The sequence below is a fragment of the Salvelinus namaycush genome, chromosome 3 (assembly GCF_016432855.1).
Source record: "Salvelinus namaycush isolate Seneca chromosome 3, SaNama_1.0, whole genome shotgun sequence".
Classification (NCBI taxonomy): Eukaryota; Metazoa; Chordata; class Actinopteri; order Salmoniformes; family Salmonidae; genus Salvelinus; species Salvelinus namaycush.
In genome coordinates this window covers 9,943,516-9,963,034 of record NC_052309.1, presented here as the reverse complement: position 1 = coordinate 9,963,034, position 19,519 = coordinate 9,943,516, and the positions used below count along the sequence as shown (strand labels likewise).

Here is a 19,519-nt window from a genome sequence, read left to right as displayed (position 1 = left end):
CATTCAAAAATGACACATTTTACAGAATTCAGCGAAAAAATGTAACTATAAAATGTAATCGCATTGATAATTTACATTATAATAATTAACATAATAGTTTGTGTTTTATTAGTTCTCCAATTAGTATCTTCATCAATATGATGACACATCAAACATTAAAATATCAAGATCTTACCAATGATAAGAAATAATTGAACTGAACTCATGTGTGAGAGGTCAAGTGTCCCGCAAGGTGATGGCGTTGTCTGAAGACCTCGTTGTAGATGCAAGACTTGAGCCTCTCGTCTCTCGCCCTGCGCTGCTGTTGTTTCACCCCATACCCTGACTCTGTGGCGTCCACCGCCCTCTTGTGGTGGGACCTCATATTGCTGCACCAAGTCTGAGGTCAGGCGGAAGGAGGCGTTGCATTTGGCACACCAGTTCTGAGCCGTCAGGCAGAGGGGCGAGAGCCGTGAGACGGATGGGGACAGGAGCACCGGGGATAGGGAAATCTGGACCTGGAGGGGGGATTTGCCTGTGGTCCTGGTCCAGAGAGCTGCTGGGCTGTATAGAGGGTGCCTCTGTTTCAAAACACCCTGGACCAGCACCGGTCGGTGGAGATCAGTAGTAAAGGGAGTGATTGAGGTTTTAGCCCTCCCAAGCAGGGGGGTAGTCTGGGGAAAGGAAACAGAGCGTGGGGGCTGGGAGAAGGCACTCCTCCTGTTCTCAGAGACAGAGACCTGGCTGAAGGCAGAGGTGACAGTAGCAGAGTCAGTGAAAGAAGACAACTCCTCTGAGTGAGATGGAGACCGTAGTGTTTCTGTCTTTGTTTTCTTTGGGTCTCTCTGAGGCTCTACTAGGCCACTACCGGGCTGAATGCTCTGGTTCCTTAGGCTGGATGAAGATCTGAGGTCTTCAGGCCCAGAACCTTGTTGTAAGTATAGTTGGGTTGCTCTGTCTTTGGTGATGTTGTTCTTGTTGATGTTACTGGACAGGTGACAGGAGACTGGGCTGGGTTGTCTTTTCATGGTCAAAGTACAGTATCCTGTCTCCAGTGGATCCTGCTTTATCACTCGATGCTGTGGCTCACTACACCTGTCCTCCTCTACCTCTGTGTGTTTCCCTTGGAGGGAAACTCTAGTCTCAGAGTCCCTGGTGCTGGAAGACCCTGTCTTAATATTCTCCATATCCCGGGCTAAGTTATGGAAGTCTGTTGCAGGTTTGCTATCCTGTTTACTTGTTTCTGGACGGCTCTGTTTGAAGGCAGGAACAGGAAGGAGTCAGGTTTCACATGGTCGGTGTTGCCTTGACCAGGTCTGGTGCTGTGGCTGTTTGGTCGTCTCTGTGGGCAGAGGAATCTCTGATGTTCCAGAAAGGGGAACTCAGTCTCAAAGCATTGGTTACAGTTGGCACATGTGTACGGACCCGTACCTGGTTATAGAGATGGATATGGATTAATATCACTTTATTCTGCCAATATTGCTTGACATAAACCTTTGCCAATACTGTTTAAATTGTACAAATGTAATGAATAAATATAGTTTGATGTCCTTATTTATGTATAATTGCAGTCAGTATTAAAATCATGAACATTTATATGAACAATGTGTATCTATAATGTAATACATCATATTTTATTACTATGTAATAACACATTCATAGAGTATGTAGACATACCTTTGCTTTGTATCTGCAGTGGGTTTAGGAGAAGAAGCTTGGCCAGGTCTTTCCCGTACCACACCAACCGCTCCTCTTCCTTCTGGATCGTCCTGAGGGCTCTAAAGAATAGGTGTCCGTTCTTCACATAGTCCTCCAGGTTCTGTTCTTCAGCGCTCCAGGCTGACTGGACCAGCCGCAGCCACATGGGACCATCAGTGCGCTGAGGCGTCCACCTGTGTAGCCAAATAGAAACGGGTCTTTGTCATACAAAAACAAGAAAAATACACAATTTTACTACGTGAAAGGTTCGATGCATTTCAAACAATTATGCGGGCATGAGAAACTTGCCAACCATTGGTTTGGAACACATTATTTTAAGACGCACGGATTTGGTACGTGTTCTCACCCTCAAAATGTATGGTGCCGTTCTTCGGTCCATAGACTTGAGAGCAGTGAAGGCGATGCTGTCATAAACGGAGGTGTGTTTCAGCTCATACGGTCCAAAAACGGCGTTCTCGGGAACGTCGTAGGAGATGCGGACGCGCGAAAAAATGTCAGTTATCCATCGTTGCTGAGCTCTCGCCTCTGCGTTCCAAAATAGTTTCGACAGAATATCTGCCTCCAGGGTCTCCTGATGAACATATAATTCATATCATTAGGCTAACAATTGAGAATAAATCATTTTAAAATGAGTTTGGCAAACGCCAAAGAAACCGTGCGTAAACCACTCTAAATCCAAAACAATACAAATAAATACAAATCAGTCGAATTGAAGTTTTCAAACGAAACAATGTTTTTGTTTCAGTGTGTGGAACGAAATGAAAAGTAATATTCACGTCTTTCTATGGTTCTGGCTATAATTAATTGCGTATCAAGCTCCAATAAAGTTTGGTTGTTGAACTGAAATAGTTACCTAAATTGTTTATTTAACAAAACATTTTGTCACCTGCTGTCTCCCCAACGCTGGTGAGGGAGCGATAGGGTTCGAAGTGTCCGGATATCTTGCGCATGCCCACTTCAGATGGGATGGTACAGTATCAGCCGTGATGCGACCAGCCAAATCATTTTATTCTCTCAATTCAGACAATGTATAGTTAACAACTATGCGAGTGGCAAGGACGATCATCGGTATTTACAAAGACATATGCTAGTAACATGTCGCGTAAAAGTAATGTCAGTTTCTTGTCAATTTTTTCGTTGGAAAATCAGTCAGTCTTGAGCCTTGATTTATCTTGTTTTACATACAAGAAAGCGCATGTAAGGTAGACAGTGCAATGTGCAAAATATAGTTGAGAAAATATGATTTTTATCAAGGCAATGATCCTCAACGGACAAGGGATTGTATTTCTTCTTTCCGTTCTAATAAACACATTATATTGTCAAAGCGAAGAGGCATCTTGCCATGGAGCTTTTGATATTTATTTCGTTTTAGATAGGTAAGTAGCCTAGCCTATAAACTAAATGCAAGATGTAGTTGATATGAACGTGACTTCTTGTTCTATTTTTTTATGTTGAAATGTCTTGTATCAACATGATTCAATAGCATCCATCATGTGTCAGAGTGCACGTATGAAGCATTTTATTATCAAAGTTATGTGTGTGAAAAAAACAAATGTGTAACAAGTAGTCAAAATGCTAATGTAAATAGTATTAAAATGACTAATGTTCTATTTCAGTCTGTATAGTCGTTGTATGGGTTTGTTTGGTTCAGAGAGTTTCATTGTGTGCTCTACAGGTCTGGTAGTGTGTATGATAACTGGGGAGAGATCTATGAGTTTGTGGAGCAGCTCACCAACCGCTTTGTGAGGTAAACTGTCTATGCTCTCAGGTCAAGCTCTCTATGAGGTTAACTTTGCCTTGAACATGTCACTATCCATCAGGACAAAACCCACACAACTCTCTCTCTCTCTCTTTCTCTCATGATACAAGTTTTCAGTATATTGACTGAATGAGCCCCTTTTATCAATGATTTACCAAGGGCATGTTTTCACAGCTGGAATCAATAGATAAACTGTAGTAAACACGGTCCTGTGAAAGTGGGGCATATCTTTATCGAGCAGAAGCCTAGGCATTTAACAAAAAGTAGGTCCACCAAACACTAGGATACTGCATGCCTGGGATTATTTTTAAACTTAATAATGGGGTACTAAATTTAACTCCACAAAACATTCGGCACATCTGGCTGTGGTGGCAACTGGTGTATAATTGTAGGCTAATGTAGAAAAAAATAGTTAGCCCCAAAGGGTGTGGGGAATAGGGCTAAGTAGAGCTACTGTTAGTGTAGTCTTTTAAATACAAAATGACCAGTCATTGCTGGAGTTAATCTGCTTCTGAATCTTCTTGGGTGTTTAATCCCGTTTATCCCCTTGTGTATCCCTGTGTTTGTTCTAGTCCAAAGATGAGAGTTTCCTATATAGTTTTCTCATCTAGAGCGGAGGTGATTCTACCACTAACTGGAGACAGGTACTACTACAGTAAACATATTTCACCTAACGAGACAGCACACACACTCTCTCGCAGTACACATCATCTCTCAGATAATATAGGACCTAAAATGCATATTTCTTGTTCCTTTGTAGGTATGAAATAGAGGAAGGCTTGAAAAAGTTACGTGAAATCAGACCAGCTGGTGAAACATACATGCACGAAGGAATGAAAGTGGTATGAAGTTTTGATTCATAGCAGTTATATATATTTTTGTAGTTGTACTGTATGTGTTGTCCATTAAAACATGGCTTCCTACATGTAGGCTTCAGAGCAGATAAAGGCCCAGGTCACACGGTCATCCAGCATCATCATCGCTTTGACTGATGGGAAACTGGAGGTCTATCCCTATGAACTGACAGTAGAGGAGGTAATGCCATTATAATAGACTGTGATGAGCAATAACATAGTACATACTTTGCTTTGAGCTCTTACTAGTACACAGCTATTTTCCCTAAATTCATCTATTGGTCCTCTCTTTTTGTTTCAGGCTAACGCGGCCAGGGAGTTTGGTGCTAGAGTGTACTGTGTCGGTGTGAAGGACTTTGATGAGAGACAGGTATGATTTTGAAGTCTCACTTTATCAATTGTAGGCTGGAGAAGCACTCACAAACTGCACACAGCCATGCACAAACAGTATCCCTGCTGAAATATTTGTTTACATTGAAATCTGTTGGATAAGCATGCACAATGATGTAACAGCTGATTGATATTGATAACATAGTGAAAGGAAAATGAGAGTACCAGTTTAATGATTTGATCGACTGTCCCTCTCAGCGAGCGTTAGCAGTCTGGACAGGAAGTCCGTTGTACTGTAATCATCTAATAAGATCACGATCGTGCCAGCCCTGCTTCCTGTTATAGTTTCATTACATTAGAGGAAAGCCTTGGAAACCAGGCAGGAAAGCATCAACAGAGAGACAGAGTAATGTACAGACAATGAGGGAGAGAGAGACAGAGTAATGTACAGACAATGAGGGAGAGAGAGACAGAGTAATGTACAGACAATGAGGGAGAGAGAGACAGAGTAATGTACAGACAATGAGGGAGAGAGAGACAGAGTAATGTACAGACAATTAGGGAGATAGAGACAGAGTAATGTACAGACAATGAGGGAGAGAGAGACAGAGTAATGTACAGACAATGAGGGAGAGAGTGCTATGTCGTATGTTAGATGTGGAAAGGCAATCTCTCAGATGTTGTGTAACATTATAGAGTATGCTTGCTTTCTTATCCCTACAGCTTGTTGACATTGCAGACAGCAAAGACCAAGTATTCCCAGTGCTGGCTGGATTTCATGCACTCAAAACCATTGTGAATTCGGTGAGGTCAGAATAATTACATAGAGCAATATGTCAGAATAAACTTTAAGACACATACCATGTAATTTACATCAGCGTTATTTATATTTTTCACAGATTTTGAAGAAATCCTGCACAGAAATATTCAGTATAGAGCCCACTAATGTTTGTGTGAACGGTATGCTGCAAAGATTTAGTTTGTCGTTATACTGATTAAATGTGATCAATATTGGTTAACATTATTATTAGTTTGTGCCCGAAAATCCTAACATTGTGACCCTCCATAACATTCCAGAATCTTTTAACATTGTGCTGAGAGGATATGATTTCACCCGTGGGAGGAGCCAGGAGGGAGTGATCTGTGTTCTCACAGTCAACCAGAAGACCTACAGTTAGTATACCCCACCACAAGCTCCATAATGCATCACATTCTGCATTCCAATATTGACACACCGACCTACTGTAAGAGTGCAAATTGAAAATAACTCCCCCTAGCCGCTTGTTACACCACATTCATTCATGTATATTACCAGATGCCACAGTCCTTTGTAGTTGTACACCAAACAATGCACTCAATGCCATTCCTCAGGATTCAATCAATTTCATCATGGAAAGATGTTGGTCACCCTGTTCATTCTGTAGCCATACTAATAGAGTAATGAGACCATGGAGTGAATGTTGGGGCTCAGTATTTTCCCAAACCAGAGAGAACAGAACAGTGTCTTATTTAGTAGCTAGAGAACAGAGACGTCATTTTGTAGCCAGCTGAGTGCATGGAGCTGGTCTCTGTCTCATTGCTTAATATAGAACATAACAAACAATGTCTCTTCACTGAGAGGGCATAGAGCTCACACACCCCTCCCTTTCACACTTTCTCTCGCTCCCCACAACCCCTCCCTCTCGCTCTCTCTCTCTTTCCCTCTCTCTTAGATGAGAAGCCTAGTGTGGTGCAGGATGGCTATCTGTTGTGTCCAGCACCAGTGCTGCATGAAGCCGGACAGTAAGTGCTGCACTTGATTCTCTCCTCGTGGAACTTCCTGTAGCCATAAATGGCCAGTGAGCTACTGAGCGCGTTCAGATGGCCAGATCAAAGGAATGGCATGTTGTCTGTTGGTTTCCGTGAGAGAAGAACCATGCTGCAACCCAAGCTCCACTGTGTAAGAGTACACACACTTTCATTCATGGTGGGCAGTTGGTTCGACGGGTAACGGATCGATTGCTTTATAAAAGCAACAAAATAAAATCATTCAAGTATAAAAATAAAATAGAAGTTTTGTGATTGGAGAATAAATGCGGTTCAGTCCTATTCCATTACAGTTACCTGGTTTCTTTATAGAATATAAAACGAATAGGTTGAACCGATGTGTAGTGGTGAGACACACCAAAATGGTTTGGCATACTGTCATTTAAACAGTTTAGTACAGGAGGATGTTTTTGTGAGACTTTGTGACCCTGTTAGTGTTTACCCACTGGGCAAAAACGCATCGAATCAACTTTGTTTCCACGTCATTTCAACCCCAAAAATCTATGTGATAACGTTGAATCAACATGTCAAACTGATTGGAAAAGGACAGAAAAGTAATCAACGTAAGGGCAATTTTTTTCTCCCAACTTTTACCCTAAATCCAATGACATGGTCACATTTGTTGTTGATTTCACTTTGAATTCACGTTAGTTGACAACTCAACCAAATGTTAATCAAAACTAGACGTTGAACTGACGTCTGTGCCCAGTGGGTACCCACCGTTGACCATGTAATAGTGTTTACCCTGCCACCAGCATGCCTGTTTGCTATAGCACAGTGCCCTGGCATTTCAACGTTTGGTCTGCCAGGCCGATACATCAATTAAGTTCGACCTGACCTACTTTGTTAGTCTCTTTCTCTCTCAGCAATAACATAGAAATGGTCTGGATTTTCTTTCTCTCTCAATAGATCGATAGATGTGCTGATCAGCTTGAACAAGGGTCAGTCCTACATCTCAAGTCCATTCACTATCTACGCTACAGGATGTGTGAGTATCAGTATTACAGACAACTCAAAACAAACAGCCTCACTCCACTGACATTCAGTTTGGTCAGTCTTAGTTCACCAAAGTCTAGTCTGATAAAGTCCATTAAATACTGAAGCAATGAGCCAGAGGATGTGTGGTATATGACCAACATCAATATAATATACTTGATAAACTGGGTGTTTCGAGCCCTGAATGCTGATTGGCTGAAAGTTGTAGTTTATCAGACCGTATACCATGGGTGTGATAAAACATGTATTATTTACTGTTCTAATTACATTGGTAACCAGTTTATAATAGCAATAACGCACTTCAGGGGTTTGTGATATGTGGCCAATATACCACGGCTAAGGGCTGTATCTAGGCACTCCACATAGCGTCGTGCTTAAGAACAGCCCTTAGCCGTGGTATATTGGCCACATATCACAAACCCCTGAAGTGCGTTATTGCTATTATAAACTGGTTACCAATGTAATTAGAACAGTAAATAATACATGTTTTATCACACCCATGGTTTACGGTCTGATAAACCACAGCTTTCAGCCAATCAGCATTCAGGGCTCGAAACACCCAGTTTATCAAGTATATTATATTTATGTTTGGCATAAAGAAATCTGTTCAAGTCTGTGTTGCGTACCAGGCTGCTTTGTTTACCATTCAGACTCAGATTCCACAAGAGAGAAATTAATTTGGTCATGTGCTTTAAAAGATGGTACATAAAACATGAAAACACAGAAACTACACAATAGAATTCATTCAGAGTGCTATAGCTACACATTTAAAGTGACAGTGTCTCCTGATGCAGTCTGATGGGACAGTGGTGCTGGTGCTGGTCTTGGTCCTCCTCCTGCTACTGGCTCTGGTTCTGCTGTGGTGGTTCTGGCCGCTCTGCTGCACTATTGTGAGTGGTTCAACACAGCACTTTTCCCCTTGAAAAATAGAAACAGTATGAGTGAATCAGTTCAAATGGTTGTTGGTTGATAGTATATAGTAATGGAAGAAGGCTTCTATTTTACAGGTGATCAAGGACCCCCCTCCCCGTCGCACCCCTCCTCCCCCTCCTCCACCAGTACCTGTGAGTGGACTGTCGCTTAGATCCTTAAGACTGTTGTTTAAATCAACATGAATGTCAGTTCATTCAGCTCTTCACAGGGTTAATACAGTGGTTTCGCTGTGTCTCCTCCATTAGGAGCCTGAGGAGGACCCTCTGCCCAAGAGGAAATGGCCCATGGTGGATGCATCCTATTATGGGGGAAGAGGTATCGGAGGAATGAAACGCATGGAGGTATGTCAGAATGCGTATTACCCCATTCAACCCCATCTATTTGGGCTGCACTATATCTTGACAGTGAGTTGTTACTTTATTTTGAGTGATGTTAGTAACTCTGAAGGTCTGAATGGTTATTTTGTGCTACAAAAAAATATATAAACGGTATAAAATGAAAGATGAACTGTATAAAATAACCTAATGTAAAGTGTGTATTAGGTTCGATGGGGAGAGAAAGGTTCCACGGAGGAAGGTGCACGGCTAGAGAAAGCTAAGAACGCAGTGGTCACAATGGTGGAAGAGGAGGTGGAAGAAACCATTGGAAGAAAACCAATGCCTCAGAGCCCATGCCCTACCTATCCCATCCCAGAACAGTCCAGATGGTACACGCCCATCAAGGTTAGTTCGGATGCTTTCAAACCCAGTTGACAATGGCAGTCAGTAACTGATTTGATATCTTTAATATTTTTTACTGGTTTCATCATATCTTTGTTTAAACTGATTTCATCATATCTTTGTTTAAACTGGTTTCATAATATCTTTGTTTAAACTGGTTTCATCATATCTTTGTTTAAACTCGTTTCATCACCACAATTCTCATTGTTTCTTTCTCTCAGGGGCGTTTTGATGCTCTAGTAGCATTACTCAGGCGCCAGTATGATCGAGTTGCTGTCATGAGACCAACAGCACAGGATAGGGTAAAGTACCCCCTTCTGTAAATGTTTTCAGATTACTTCCTGAATTGACTGAATTTTTAATGGTATTGACCAAACCCTGATTGCAACAAAAGAAAGAGAAAGGAAGAGAGAGAAAGAAAGAGAGAGAAAAGAAGAGAAAGAGAGAAAGAGAGAAAATAAGAGAAAGTGAACGAGAGAAAGCGAAAGAGAGAGAAAAGAGAAAGAGAGAAAAGAAGACCGAGCTCTGTGTTTGGTCATTGTCATCCAGTTTTCACACGTTAGTAACCTTGTCTAGCTCATCAGTGGTGAGAGGTAGTAAGGGAGAGAAAGAAAACCTAGAAGGTTAGTTATGACTCTCCACTGAGAGAAGAGGATGGATGTCCATGTTGGTGTGACTGGCCACCCTGACCCTTAATGTCTACAGTGCATTCGGAAAGTATTTGGACCACTTGACTTTTTCCACATTGTTACGTTACAGCCTTGTTCTAAAATGGATTAAAATGTTTTCCCCCCCCTCTAATCTACACATAATACCCCATAATGACAAAGCAAAAACAGGTTTTTAGAAATATTAGCACATTTATATATAAAAGAAACGTAAATATCACATTTAAATAAGTATTCAGACACTTTACTCAGTACTTTGTTGAAGCACAGCCTCAAGTCTTCTTGGGTATGACGCTACAAGCTTGGCACGACTGTGTGACAATGTACGCTGAGAGGCGGGAAGCAAGTTCAGGGAGTGAATACATATAATAAATAAATGAACAAAACAAGAAACACAAACAGCGCAACGACATGAAACAGGAACAATGATGACTGGGGAAGAAACCAAAGGGAGTGACATACAGTTGAAGTCGGAAGTTTACATACACCTCAGCCAAATACATTTAAACTCAGTTTTTCACAATTCCTGACATTTAATCAGAGTAAAAATTCCCTGTCTTAGGTCAGTTAGGATCACCACTTTATTTTAAGAATGTGAAATGTCAGAATAATAGTAGAGAGAATGATTTATTTCAGCTTTTATCTCTTTCATCACATTCCCAGTGGGTCAGAAGTTTACATACACTCAATTAGTATTTGGTAGCATTGCCTATAAATTGTTTAACTTGGGTCAAACGTTTCGGGTAGCCTTCCACAAGCTTCCCACAATAAGTTGGGTGAATTTTGTCCCATTCCTCTTGACAGAGCTGGTGTAACTGAGTCAGGTTTGTAGCCCTCCTTGCTCGCACACACTTTTTCAGTTCTGCCCACACATTTTCTGTAGGATTGATTTCAGGGCTTTGTGATGGCCACTCCAATAGCTTGACTTTGTTGTCCTTAAAGCCATTTTGCCACAACTTTGGAAGTATGCTTGGGGTCATTGTCCATTTGGGAGACCCATTTGCGACCAAGCATCTTCAAAAGGTCCTTTGCTGTTGTTCTGGGATTGATTTTCACTTTTTGCACCAAAGTACGTTCATCTCTAGGAGACAGAACGCGTCTCCTTCCTGAGCCGTATGACAGTTGCGCGGTCCCATGGTGTTTATACTTGCGTACTATTGTTTGTACAGATGAACGTGGTACCTTCAGGCGTTTGGAAATTGCTCCCAAGGATGAACCAGACTTGTGGAGGTCCACAATTTTTTTTCTGATGACTTGGCTGATTTTTTTTAATTTTCCCATGATGTCAAGCAAAGAGGCACTGAGTTTGAAGGTAGGCCTTGAAATACATCCATAGGTACACCTCCAATTAACTCAAATGATGTCAATTTGCCTACCAGAAGCTTCTAAAGCTAATTTTCTGGAATTTTCCAAGCTGTTTAAAGGCACAGTCAACTTAGTGTATGTAAACTTCTGACCCACTGGAATTGTGATACAGTGAATTATAAGTGAAATAATCTGTCTGTAAACAATTGTTGGAAAAATTACTTGTGTCATGCACAAAGTAGATGTCCTAACCGACTTGCCAAAACTATAGTTTGTTAACAATAAATGTGTGGAGTGGTTGAAAAACAAGTTTTAATGACTCCAACCTAAGTGTATGTAAACTTCCGACTTCAACTGTATAAAGGGCAGGTAATCAAGGAGGTGATGGAGTCCAGGTGAGTGTCATTATGCACGTAACTCTGGTGACAGGTGTGCACCCTAACGAGCAGCCTGGTGACCTAAAGGCCGGAGAGGGAGCACACGTTACAGACTGTATTTGGGGAGTTTCTCCCATTCTTCTCTGCAGATCCTCTCAAGCTCTGTCAGGCTGGATGGGGAGTGTCGCTGCATAGCTATTTTCAGGTCTCTCCAGAGATGTTAGATCGGGTTCAAGTCCGGGCTTTGGCTCAGCCACTCAAGGACATTCAGAGACTTGTCCCGAAGCCACTCCTGCATTGTCTAGGTTGTGTGCTTAGGGTTGTTGTCCTGTTGGAAGGTGAACCTTTGCCCCAGTCTGAGGTCCTGAGTGCTCTGGAGCAGATTTTCATCAAGGATCTCTCTGTACTTTGCTCCATTAATCTTTCCCTCGATCCTGACTAGTCTCCCAGTCCCTGACTCTGAAAAACATCCCCACAGCATGATGCTACCACCACCACCGTGCCAGGTTTCCTCCGGATGTGACGCTTGGCATTCAGTTCAAAGAGTTCAGTCTTGGTTTCATCTGACCAGAGAATCTTGTTTGTCATGGTCTGAGAGTCCTTTAGGTGCGTTTTGGCAAACTCCAAGCGGGCTGTCATGTGCCTTTTACTGAGGAGTGGCTTCTGATGTCCACTCCCCCGATTACTCAGTTTGGCCAAGCGACCAGCTCTCAGAAGAGTCTTGGTGGTTCCAAACTTCTTCATTTTTAAGAATGATGGAGGCCACTGTGTTGTTGGAATCCTTCAATGCTGCAGACATTTTTTGTTACCCTTCCCCAGATCTGTGCCTCGACAAAATCCTGTCTCGGAGCTCTACGGACAATTCCTTCGACCTCATGGCTTGGGTTTTGTTCTGACACTGTCAACTGTGGGACATTATACACTGCTCAAAAAAATAAAGGGAACACTTAAACAACACAATGTAACTCCAAGTCAATCACACTTCTGTGAAATCAAACTGTCCACTTAGGAAGCAACACTGATTGACAATAAATTTCACATGCTGTTGTGCAAATGGAATAGACAAAAGGTGGAAATTATAGGCAATTAGCAAGACACCCCCAATAAAGGAGTGGTTCTGCAGGTGGTGACCACAGACCACTTCTCAGTTCCTATGCTTCCTGGCTGATGTTTTGGTCACTTTTGAATGCTGGCGGTCCTTTCACTCTAGTGGTAGCATGAGACGGAGTCTATAACCCACACAAGTGGCTCAGGTAGTGCAGCTCATCCAGGATGGCACATCAATGCGAGCTGTGGCAAGAAGGTTTGCTGTGTCTGTCAGCGTAGTGTCCAGAGCATGGAGGCGCTACCAGGAGACAGGCCAGTACATCAGGAGACGTGGAGGAGGCCGTAGGAGGGCAACAACCCAGCAGCAGGACCGCTACCTCCGCCTTTGTGCAAGGAGGAGCACTGCCAGAGCCCTGCAAAATGACCTCCAGCAGGCCACAAATGTGCATGTGTCAGCATATGGTCTCACAAGGGGTCTGAGGATCTCATCTCTGTACCTAATGGCAGTCAGGCTACCTCTGGTGAGCACATGGAGGGCTGTGCGGCCCCACAAAGAAATGCCACCCCACACCATGACTGACCCACCGCCAAACCGGTCATGCTGGAGGATGTTGCAGGCAGCAGAACGTTCTCCACGGCGTCTCCAGACTCTGTCACGTCTGTCACATGTGCTCATGTGCTCAGTGTGAACCTGCTTTCATCTGTGAATAGCACAGGGCACCAGTGGCGAATTTGCCAATCTAGGTGTTCTCTGGCAAATGCCAAACGTCCTGCACGGTGTTGGGCTGTAAGCACAACCCCCACCTGTGGACGTCGGGCCCTCATACCACCCTCATGGAGTCTGTTTCTGACCGTTTGAGCAGACACATGCACATTTGTGGCCTGCTGGAGGTCATTTTGCAGGGCTCTGGCATTTTATTAGCACCGTTATATGAGGCCTCTGCCCTGTCACAGTTAGTAAACGAGGATGGGGGGATGTCATACTGTGTTCTTATACTCTGTCACGTTATGTTCGTGTACTCTGTCACGCTGTGTTCGTGTACTCTGTCACGTTGTGTTCATGTCTCTGTCACGTTGTGTTCGTGTACTGTAGTACGTGTTAATTAAGACACTGGTCATTCATACTATTGTCCTGTCATTATAGACCAGACACTCTAGGTAAGTGCAGGATGCTGGTCATCGTCTTTCCATTAATAAGGGAGGTGGGGTCTGTCTGGGGTGTCAGTTCATGTGATAATACTATACTGAATTTGATCTGAATTACTACACTACATTTACTATAACAACCTTTTGATGTAAATGTTTTATTTCTTGGTTATGGTTTTGTAAGTTACAGGTCAGTTGAGGTGAAATGTATCTTATTATTATGGTGCCAGATTTCGGTTTCAACTTAAAACTGCAACCAAAATGTACTATTTCAAGCAAAACTCCGTAAAACATCTTGGCTTCAATAAGTAATTGATAAATGTGAACACTGAACAGCCATACTAGCTGTAAGCATGCGTTTAGCCATGCACCAATTCCTCTTCCTGGTGTGTGGCTATAAGAGGGCTGGTACCTACAGTGGCTTGCGTAAGTATTCAACCCGCTTGGCATTTTTCCTATTTTGTTGCCTTACAACCTGGAATTAAAATGGATTTTGGGGGGGTTTGTAACATTTGATTTCCACAACATGCCTACCACTTTGATGATGCAAAATATTTTTGATCGTGAAACAAACAAGAAATAAGACAGAAAAACAGAAAACTTGAGCGTGCATAAATATTCACCCCCCCAAAGTCAATACTTTGTAGAGCCACCTTTTGCAGCAATTACAGCTGCAAGTCTCTTGGGTATGTCTCTATAAGCTTGGCACATCTAGCCACTGGGATTTTTGCCCATTCTTCAAGGCAAAACTGCTCCAGCTCCTTCAAGTTGGATGGGTTCCGCTGGTGTACAGCAGTCTTTAAATCATACCACAGATTCTCAATTGGATTGAGGTCTGGGCTTTGACTAGGCCATTCCAAGACATTTAAACGTTTCACCTTAAACCACTCAAGTGTTGCTTTAGCAGTATGCTTAGGGTCATTGTCCTGCTGGAAGGTGAACCTCCGTCCCAGTCTCATATCTCTGGAAGACTGAAACAGGTTTCCCTCAAGAATTTCCCTTTATTTAGCACCATCCATCATTCCTTCAATTCTGACCAGTTTCCCAGTCCCTGCCGATGAAAACATCCCCACAGAATGATGCTGCCACCACCATGCTTCACTGTGGGGATGGTGTTCTCGGGGTGCTGCTGCTACTCTCTGTTTATCATATATGCATAGTCACTTTTTTTTTTTTTTTTTTTAATTTTTTTATAATTTTATCCCATTTTCTCCCCAATTTTCGTGGTATCCAATCGCTAGTAATTACTATCTTGTCTCATCGCTACAACTCCCGTATGGGCTCGGGAGAGACGAAGGTCGAAAGTCATGCGTCCTCCGAAGCACAACCCAACCAAGCCGCACTGCTTCTTAACACAGCGCGCCTCCAACCCGGAAGCCAGCCGCACCAATGTGTCGGAGGAAACACCGTGTACCTGGCCCCCTTGGTTAGCGCGCACTGCGCCCGGCCCGCCACAGGAGTCGCTGGAGCGCGATGAGACAAGGATATCCCTACCGGCCAAACCCTCCCTAACCCGGACGACGCTATGCCAATTGTGCGTCGCCCCACGGACCTCCCGGTCGCGGCCGGCTGCGACAGAGCCTGGGCGAGAACCCTGAGACTCTGGTGGCGCAGTTAGCACTGCGATGCAGTGCCCTAGACCACTGCGCCACCCGGGAGGCCCAGCATAGTCACTTTAACTATACATTCATGTACATATTACCTCAATTGGGCCGACCAACCAGTGCTCCCGCACTTTGGCTAACCAGGCTATCTGCATTGTGTCCCGCCACCCACCACCCGCCAACCCCTCTTTTACGCTACTGTTACTCTCTGTTCATCATATATGCATAGTCACTTTAACCATATCTACATGTACATACTACCTCAATCAGCCTGACTAACCGGTGTCTGTATGTAGCGTCGCTACTTTTATAGCCTCGCTACTGTATATAGCCTGTCTTTTTACTGTTGTTTTATTTCTTTACTTACCTATTGTTCACCTAACACCTTTTTTGCACTATTGGTTAGAGCCTATAAGTAAGCATTTCACTGTAAGGTCTACACCTGTTATATTCGGCGCACTTGACAAATAACCTTTGATTTGATTTGATGAGAGGTGTTGGGTTTGCGCCAGATATAGTGTTTTCCTTGATGGCCAAAAAGCTCAATTTTAGTCTCATCTGATATCTGATCAGAGTCCCTTCTTCCATATGTTTGGGGAGTCTCCCACATGCCTTATGGCGAACACCAAACGTGTTTGCTTATTTTTTCCTTTAAGCAATGGCTTTTTTCTGGACACTCTTCCGTAAAGCCCGGCTCTGTGGAGTGTACCGGCTTAACGTGGTCCTATGGACAGATACTCCAATCTCCGCTGTGGAGCTTTGCAGCTCCTTCGCGGTTATCTTTGGTCTCTTTGTTGCCTCTGATTAATGCCCTCCTTGCCTGGTCCATGAGTTTTGGCAGGTTTGTTGTGGTGCCATATTCTTTCCATTTGTTAATAATCGATTTAATGGTGCTCTGTGGGATGTTCAAAGTCTCCTTGGTCTTTATGGTGCCGCTTGCTTGGTGGTGCCCCTTGCTTAGTGGTGTTGCAGACTTTGGGGCCTTTCAGTGTATATATACTGAGATGTATATAGGTGTATATATACAGGTGTATATATACTGAGATCATGTAACAGATCATGTGACACTTAGATTGCACACAGGTGGACTTTATTTAACTAATTATGTGATTTTTGAAGGTAATTGGTTGCAACAGATCTTATTTAGGGGCTTCGTAGCAAAGGGGTTGAATACATATGCACGCATCACTTTTCTGTTTTATATTTTTGAGAATTTTTTGAAACAAGGGATTCTTTTTCATTTCACTTCACCAATTTGGACTATTTTGTGTATGTCCATTACATGAAATCCAAATAAAAATCAATTTAAATTACAGGTTGTAATGCAACAAAATAGGAAAAACACCAAGGGGGATGAATACTTTTGCATGGCACTGTACCTGCTCTATACTCGCCTGGGATAATGATGGGGGCTCCCTTTTTGACAGAATGGGAGTGGCTGTCTGTTCAGCCAGTTATGCTCTCGTGCTTGATTGGCTAAAATTGATGATGTGTCAATGAGCCGGCCCATTCGCCATCTCCTCCTTACCCATTACAGGCTGCCTCAATTGAGTTTAATTATGATCAATTATTGTAAATACCAACTCTGCATTGTCCAAAAATGTCCATGATATGCCACGTATAGAGCGACTCCCATTAGGAGCTCATTTTGTAACTGATGTACCTTGTTTATCTGAGATAAACAAGTCCATACATGTTGGGGAGAATGAGTAGATACAGCCATGCACTACTGTTCATGAGGATTAGGCTGATATGGAGGTGGGGGTGGGGAGGTGTTACTACTGTAATGAAATATAGTGTATGCTAAGGAAGTACTGCTGTACATTTTCTAATAAGTGTAGAATACAATAGGTACATTTAAGCCTAACTGCTCTCTATTGTAAAAAATGTGTTCTTAATAACTTACCTGGTAAAGTGAAAGGTTTAAATGGAATAAATAATCTGCATTTTGTTTTCGTTTCAGGGGCGCTGTATGAATTTCACCCGAGTTCCCAATCATTAGGTCAAACACACCATAATCTTTGGACTATGAGGCTATGGAGCGAACAGGAGCCCATAGCCGTGGGAAGAATGGGTGCTGAGGGTGCTTTAGGCCCCCTGAACAAAATATATATATATAAAACATTTATTAATACATATTTTATTTATATGTATATATATATCAAAAAAATACTTCACAAAAGTAGTACACTGGGGCTTTACTAGTCCTGTATTTGCAGACCGATATAGATGTCTGTATCAGCACCCCCACCCTCAACCTACTTCCTGCGGCTATGTAGGAGCCTATGGACAACATACCTAAACATCCAACTGTATATGTGCCTCTCCTAGGACTTATTATTTAACATGTATTTATCTGGGATAAAACAAGGCTGTTCAGTAGCATTCAACAATGTTAGCTTGCTTACTTGCTATAAAATCCTCATGTCACCGTTTCATTTATTGTCAGGAGTCATTCAAGTTCAAGTCTGTTTATTGGTCATATAAACATGATATACATGGATAGACAGGTTCACTTCTTGACATTAAAACAACAATCGTAAGAAATTAAGTGAATAAAAGAGTACTAAAAATAAAGCTGAGTGAATTAAAAAAATTGGATACAAATGTTGACATTTTTTGTACACAGTGTATTTCTCTTATTTTTTATTCAAGCTCTGCTGTTTCAAATGTGGTTTTCTAAATAAAGATATTTTTCAACATTCTGTGGAAAGATTGTAAGGGTTTCACTTTCAAGTAAAACTACAACGGGGTCATATTTTTCCCAAGGTGCAGGCCTAATCTCATTCATGTTGCTAAATGCCATAATACAAATCACATTGTTTATCTAATCCCTTTGACCTAATGCTTATTGTACATAAAAACCCTGCTTCGGTTTCCAGTCCCCGAGGACAAACAGAACAAGAGAGAATAATGTCATATCCGCGTTTTATTTTCTAGAGGAGGTATTTAGGGAAAAGACTATTATAATTGTAGAACGCAATGGGCTTGATACACATAATTTGCATATAAAATCCAATGGGAATCCCAAAATAATTGATTTACATTATAAAAATGTACAAAAATAAACAGTACCCCTACTCCTACATTTTCATCAGTCTATGTGGCTACTTATTTTCCCATCATTGTAGCTGCCTATGATGTGATCATAAAATCTGGTGAATTTCCTTATCTACAGTACCAGTCAAAAGTTTGGACACACCTCAAGGGTTTTTCTTTATTTTTACTATTTTCTACATTGTAGAAGAATAGCGAATACATCAAAACTATGAAATAACACATATGGAATCATGTAGTAACCCAAAAAAGTGTCCAACAAAAATCTAAATATATTTAAAATGTTAGATTTTTCAAAGTAGCCACCCTTTGCCTTGATGACAGCTTTGAACACTCTTGGCATTCTCTCAACCAGCTTCATGAGGAATGCTTTTCCAATAGTCTTGAAGGAGTTCCCACATATGCTGAGCACCTGATGGCTGATTTTCCTTCACTCTGCGGTCCAACTCATCCCAAACCATCTCAATTGGGTTGAGGTCGGGTGATTGTGGACGCCAGGTCATCTGATGCAGCACTCCATCACTCTACTTCTTGGTCAAATAGCCCTTACACAGCCTGGAGGTGTGTTGGGTCATTGTCGTGTTGAAAAACAAATGATAGACCCACTAAGTGCAAACCAGAAGGGATGGCGTATCGCTGCAGAATGCTGTGGGAGCCATGCTGGTTAAGTGTGCCTTGAATTCTAAATAAATCACTGACAGTGGCACCAGCAAAGCACCCCCACACCAGCACAACTCCTCCTCCATGCTTCACGGTGGGAACCACACATGCAGAGATCATCCGTTCACCTACTCTGCATCTCACAAAGACACAGCGGTTGGAACCAAAAATCTCCAATTTGGACTCATCAGACCAAAGGACAGATGTCCACCGGTCTAATGTCCATTGCTCGTGTTTCTTGGCCCAAGCAAGTCACTTCTTATTATTGGTGTCCTTTAGTAGTGGTTTCTTTGAAGCAAATCGACCATGAAGGCCTGATTCACGCAGTCTCCTCTGAACAGTTGATGCTCAGAGGAAGGCCCTAAAAATTGTCAGACTCCAGCCACCCTAGTCATAAACTGTTCTCTCTGCTACCGCATGGCAAGCGGTCCCGGAGCGCCAAGTCTAGGTCCAAAAGGCTTCTCAACAGATTCTACCCCCAAGCCATAAGACTCCTGAACATCTAATCAAATGGCTACCCAGACTATTTGCATTGGCCCCCCCCCCCCCCCCCCCCTCCC

The 19,519-nt window shown here is 42.5% G+C and overlaps 1 protein-coding gene and 1 pseudogene across 3 annotated transcripts; one reads left to right on the top strand and one right to left on the bottom strand.

Annotated features, from left to right (window-relative positions):
- Positions 1 to 82: 82 nt before the first annotated feature.
- On the bottom strand, positions 83 to 2,647 carry LOC120044782 (annotated as a pseudogene).
- Positions 741 to 17,944, top strand: LOC120044918 (anthrax toxin receptor 2-like). 3 transcript variants are annotated; one of them, XM_038989655.1, is made up of 17 exons: positions 741 to 913; positions 3,374 to 3,445; positions 4,030 to 4,101; positions 4,218 to 4,299; positions 4,388 to 4,492; positions 4,613 to 4,681; positions 5,365 to 5,445; positions 5,541 to 5,601; positions 5,719 to 5,814; positions 6,354 to 6,423; positions 7,357 to 7,435; positions 8,238 to 8,333; positions 8,451 to 8,507; positions 8,622 to 8,717; positions 8,919 to 9,098; positions 9,317 to 9,397; positions 17,206 to 17,944. In XM_038989655.1, exons 3-17 carry the CDS (start codon positions 4,037 to 4,039, stop codon positions 17,242 to 17,244), a joined length of 1,257 nt encoding a protein of 418 aa, XP_038845583.1. In that variant the 5' UTR covers positions 741 to 913; positions 3,374 to 3,445; positions 4,030 to 4,036; the 3' UTR covers positions 17,245 to 17,944. The 3 variants fall into 3 exon arrangements, with proteins under 3 accessions (XP_038845583.1, XP_038845582.1, XP_038845581.1); XM_038989653.1 differs by lacking the exon at positions 741 to 913 and adding an exon at positions 2,654 to 3,074; XM_038989654.1 differs by lacking the exons at positions 741 to 913; positions 4,030 to 4,101 and adding an exon at positions 2,653 to 3,074.
- Positions 17,945 to 19,519: the final 1,575 nt, after the last annotated feature.

Coding starts and splice junctions, on each gene's coding strand:
- LOC120044918 (XM_038989653.1), top strand. CDS start 2,938: ATGATTTTTATCAAGGCAATGATCCTCAACGGACAAGGGATTGTATTT. Junction 4,682..5,364: donor AGGACTTTGATGAGAGACAG/GTATGATTTTGA, acceptor TTATCCCTACAG/CTTGTTGACATTGCAGACAG. Junction 6,424..7,356: donor GTGCTGCATGAAGCCGGACA/GTAAGTGCTGCA, acceptor CTCTCTCAATAG/ATCGATAGATGTGCTGATCA.